General features: G+C 31.5%; 2 protein-coding genes across 3 annotated transcripts in view; one reads left to right on the top strand and one right to left on the bottom strand.

Annotated features, from left to right (window-relative positions):
- LOC106357451 (putative BTB/POZ domain-containing protein At2g40440) overlaps positions 1–1,730 on the top strand; it is a 2,226-nt gene extending 496 nt beyond the window's left edge. The window contains exons 3-4 of the mRNA XM_048735553.1: positions 1,190–1,333; positions 1,404–1,730. Coding sequence (XP_048591510.1) covers positions 1,190–1,333; positions 1,404–1,730 — 471 coding nt within the window. The remainder of the gene's footprint in view (positions 1–1,189; positions 1,334–1,403) is intronic.
- Positions 1,731–3,293: 1,563 nt separating this feature from the next.
- On the bottom strand, positions 3,294–4,695 carry LOC106356736. Of its 2 annotated transcripts, none has more exons than XM_013796459.3 (4): positions 4,399–4,695; positions 3,886–4,008; positions 3,629–3,802; positions 3,294–3,506 (listed from the first exon to the last, which is right to left on the bottom strand). In XM_013796459.3, the coding sequence occupies exons 1-4, from the start codon at positions 4,477–4,479 to the stop codon at positions 3,504–3,506; spliced, it is 381 nt and encodes a 126-aa protein (XP_013651913.1). In that variant the 5' UTR covers positions 4,480–4,695; the 3' UTR covers positions 3,294–3,503. The 2 variants fall into 2 exon arrangements, with proteins under 2 accessions (XP_013651913.1, XP_013651911.1); XM_013796457.3 differs by having other exon boundaries at positions 3,294–3,540; positions 4,399–4,680.
- Positions 4,696–4,915: the final 220 nt, after the last annotated feature.

The following is a 4,915-nucleotide window of genomic DNA, read 5'->3' as shown; positions in this document are numbered from 1 at the left end:
ATAAAGAGACTGAGACGATCATTCTCTAACGAGAATGAACCATGACCGCTAGAGGTTTTATCATTTCATGTGACCGTTTGAAAATTCCATACAGTACTCCGAGAATTTGAAGACATGCAAGGTCGTTTTCGTTGCAGCTAATTTGGACAGCAGTTCCCTTATTACGAGTTATGTAGGTACCAACTTATGTCTTCACTTAACATTGGGAATGCGCTTGATATTTTGGAAATCTCGAAAGACGATCCGTGAGAAAACCCTCCCCGATGAAGGCTCGGTGTTATGTCATACGTCACATGAAGGAGATTGCTTTTACCAGAGAGTTTAATTGGTTCGTGAAGAAACACAAGTTTAACCGTGGAGCTAATTAGGTTCTGCAATAAGAGGGGATAGAACATACCCCAAAGATAATAATAAGAATTCTTTTCTGCTACGTATAATTTAGTAGTTCGTCAAGAGCTTTAATTAGGGTCGTTTGCTACTTTGAAAGTTTCAGTCAAAAAACTTTTTTTGTTATTTTTTTTTCAATGCTCGAAATATGAATGCAAAACTTAGGAGATGTTTACTGGTTGAACCAGTCTGGTTCTAATCTCATGTTCACCATTATTATACCTGGAGTTTTTTCTAAAATGTTAAAAACATAATTTATTTTACATTGTAAAATATTAAATAGATGATTTTACATGTGAGAATTATCTGACGATTTTATTTGCATTATCTTAAGATTTTTTTATCTACATAATTATTAATAATCGTTATTTTCAAAAATCAAAATATAAACTCTTGGCATATAGCATTAATGAATTTTCATTCCAACCAATAAAATAAAAGACATTCACGAAATATTTCTAGTCAATCAAAAAAAATAAAGCAAAAATTAAGATAGCATAATTTAATACTAAGTTGATTGTTTATAGACCAATTGGAAAAATTGATTAAATAATATATTTTCTAATCATTGATAACAATGGATGAGTCTACAAAATTAAATTTTCACAAAAAAAAAGAAGAGAATACCGGTTATAATTATCTGAGATTATCAATTAGTTATTGCTACCAATACAACAGTTTATTCAACTTGTCTAGTTTTCCTATTAATAGGATTCTTATTTCCAAAACCTGTAGATAAATGAAACTCATTCATATACGTATATAGAGAGTTTTTGTTGATTGCTTGTCTGCAAAAACAAAGGACATGACAACGCAAACAAACTTAGAAGTTTTCGTCCATGGACTAGTGAAAGTTTTCAAAGAACAATGGGGAGTCGATGTATGGCTCAAGCCCGGCCACAACAATGATGGTGACGAACTCATCGCCGCCCACAAAATTATTCTGGTATGTGAATATCTTAAATCTTCATTCTTATTTAAAACGTACGACCAACGAATTTTTGATGATATTATAGGCAGCAAGATCAAAGGTGTTTGCGACCATGTTTGAATCTGACAAAATAAAGAACTGGACTGTTCACGAGACAATAACTCTCTCCGATCTTAAACGTAAAGAGTTAGAGGTTTTTGTCGAGTTTTGTTACGCTGGAGAGTGCATGCCTTCCGAGAAGCTGAAGAAACATGCAATGTCCCGGTACTGTGCTGCTGACAAATACGAGATTCCTTATTTACGGGATCTATGTAGAAACCATATTATGTCGTCTATAAACGCTTCAAACGCTGTTGAAATTCTAGAGCTCTCAAGACTACCTTTCGACAAAACCCCTCGGCGAATTTGCTAACAATTATATCGACTTTCACTCGAGTATGATTTTCCCTTTAGGTAGGTTTAGAACTTAAGGAAAGAATCGAACCCAAATCTCCTCATAGAGATAACAAAGCAATGTTTGCTTCCATTGTTCCCTCATATTTAATTGGTTCATCTCATTTATCATTCATGTATTGGCCGTGCTACGGTCACTTTCCATTAATGTTTTAAACCAGAATACTAAACAAGATTACTTTTTTGTTCATCGTGATATTATTAATAAAATTTAATATATAATAATATATCAATATAATATTATTATTTTGAGCAAATTAATATAATACTATTAACCACTAAAAATAGAACATAAGATAAAATTTTGTTTTATTTACAAAATATAATTAAGTATTTGAAATTTTCTATTTTATTTTTAATTTACATTGCCATGAAAAAAAATTATTTGATTTTTTAAGCCAAATTAGCACTTTGGTTAAAAGTTAATAAATAAGTAAATACCTATTATTATAGAATTAATTTTTAAATATATTAGAAAAGAAAAATGACAAACTTATAGCAGTTTATCATATATGAAAATAAAAAATACTGAATCATATCAAAAAATTTTGGTTTCTCTATCACTAATCCTTCATATTTTTACAAATCAAATAATTTTATTAATTTTATATAATATTAAAAAGTATATCAGAAGTTTAATAAATTTATAGAGTTTTTACCATGTTTTATTGGGATTTCAAATATCGGGTATTAAATTAGACCTATACCGGACTATATATCGGTCACCAAATTTACCGGTTCAACTGTGAATCTAGGTCGTATACAAAAAGTGGTTTCCATTTGATTCACTCATTTGTCAGTATTCAACTTGAATAATCACTAGCTATTATTTGTTGAAAAAATTGTTTTAATAGATGGAAGTATCAATATTCTCTCTCTCTCTCTCTCTCTCTCTCTCCTCTCTCTCTCTCCTCTCTCTCTCTCTCTTCTCTCTCCTCTCTCTCTCTCTCTCTCTCCTCTCTCTCGCCCTCTCCTCTCATCTCTCTCTCTCTCTCTCTCTCTCCTCTCTCTCTCTCTCTCTCTCTCTCTCTCTCTCTCTCTCTCTCTCTCTCTCTCTCTCTCTCGTAATTCATTTTAGGTGCAGATAGAATAAAATGAATTGGAATAAATGGAATAATGGTAATTTGATGAATTAAAAGAATGATATATGTATTTGTATCGATTAAAGTTTATAGTCCATATTTGTATAATAGATAATGTGGTGTTAGGACTTCTTATATTATCCATAATGTGTCACTGAGAAGTATATGCATCAAATAAATGTGGGAACTATTCTTGAATGATGATGAGGGGGATATTTTAGATATCAAGACAAAAAAAAAGAGTAAATTATGACATGTCTTGGCAAAAAAAACTATGACATGTAAAGTTAAAAAAAACGAAGAAGTATTTATAAAATATATAAAGAAACGACAGAAAGTGTCCTTCTGAGTTCTGAATGTTTATTTTGATGAAGTTATTCAAGTTTTCATAAAATAGTAATGTATGACTTGATGCCGAAAAATAAAAATAAAAATAAAACTTGATGCCGAAGGAATATTTTTCATTAGAAATTTTGATTGAGAGAGACATACAATTGATTCTTCTTGATTGTGTGTCTAACTAAAATCCCTTTTTAGGTCAAACAAATGTATAAATATAGAGAGAGATAATCATGAATACTTTATCTGTCTTTACCCTTTTGGATCATGGCTATCACTCCAGGTCCTGATTGCCACTGCAACTGCCTGTTTCACTGATTCACCATCCATGCTTTCACAATCATCATTCTGGGAGATTGAAATTATAAATCATTTGTGAAAAATTATAATGAATGGACTAATATATAACAATGACAACGGAGATTAGTGTGCTTACATTTGATGAACCAATGGCATGCAAGCTAAATGAGTCCATACATGAAACCCTAGCTTCAACAACCTCAAGTCCAAGATCTTCAAAGGCTTCAAGAACACAAACCAACAAGCCTGCCTCATTCTTCCCTGACATTACTTTTATCATGAATCCCTTCTCTAGGGTTTCCACTGTAACCTATCGTCAGTACAAAACCCCAAAATCAACTGAAGCATTTTAATGTAAATGGGTCAAATACTCAAAGATATATGTTGATATACCATGTGACCGGTAGGATCACAGAAATATTTCTCAGACGTGGTCTCATTGTTGATTTTTTCAACTTTCTGCTTAAGCTTTTTGATATATTTTGATGCATCCACTATGATCGAGGTTTCACTTTCCTGCAAAACGTGTGATTCAAGTTTAGTCTGGGAAAACTTCCCATTTCAGTTAACACATTTTGGCTCTTTTATTTTTCTTGTTAAAACTATATTGTTGATTATGGTTAGAACGAAGTAAGTAACTAACTATATATTTAAGATAGACAGAAAAAAATCAAATAACAAATATCACTAAATGATTACTCTCAAAAGCGATATCCCAAAAAGTATTACATACAATGAAAAGGAGTAAACTTTGATCTCTAATGAATCAAAGAAAGATAGAGGTCACGGTTAAATTGGTAATTTGGTATGTAAAATAGTACGACTGAATTGGTTATATAGTAGAGGTCGAATCCTAACAAAATAAGAAAAAAACAAAGTTAAAAAGAGAGTGATGGAATCAATTACAGCATTAGAGTTAGTGATTGAACGAAGCAATTGAAACTTTTCACGAAGAGAGGAATCTCTCTTGTATTCCCTCGAAACCATCCTTCAAATTTTTAGTTTCTTCTCCTCTTACCCTACGGTTTTTCTTCTATATATATATATATATATATACTAAGAAAGAGAAATTAGAGATCAGAGTTTCTACAACGTTTATAGGATCCTCTCGTCTCTCACATGTCTGCCTTACAGTCTGATCTCTTCATCGCTACAGAATGTGATACATACGGACAAATCCTTTGGTATCTCGTGAATTACTTGATTGCCTCTATGTCTAGTTACACGTTATTCTATATTATATATCTCTACAATTTATACTTACGTGAGAGTACTTATATAAGAAAGTGAATGTGTAAAGATCAACACGTGTGAGGGTATATTCGATGTAATGATCTTGTATCTAGAAACAAATATTGATAGTACTTGTCGAACTAAATGGAAGCGATAATAAGACCATCTCCTATAGTCTTTTATTTTGAAG

Source organism: Brassica napus, chromosome A7 (genome assembly GCF_020379485.1).
Source record: "Brassica napus cultivar Da-Ae chromosome A7, Da-Ae, whole genome shotgun sequence".
NCBI lineage: Eukaryota > Viridiplantae > Streptophyta > Magnoliopsida > Brassicales > Brassicaceae > Brassica > Brassica napus.
The sequence above is the reverse complement of the archived record's forward strand: the minus strand, read 5'-3'. Positions and strand labels throughout refer to the sequence as shown.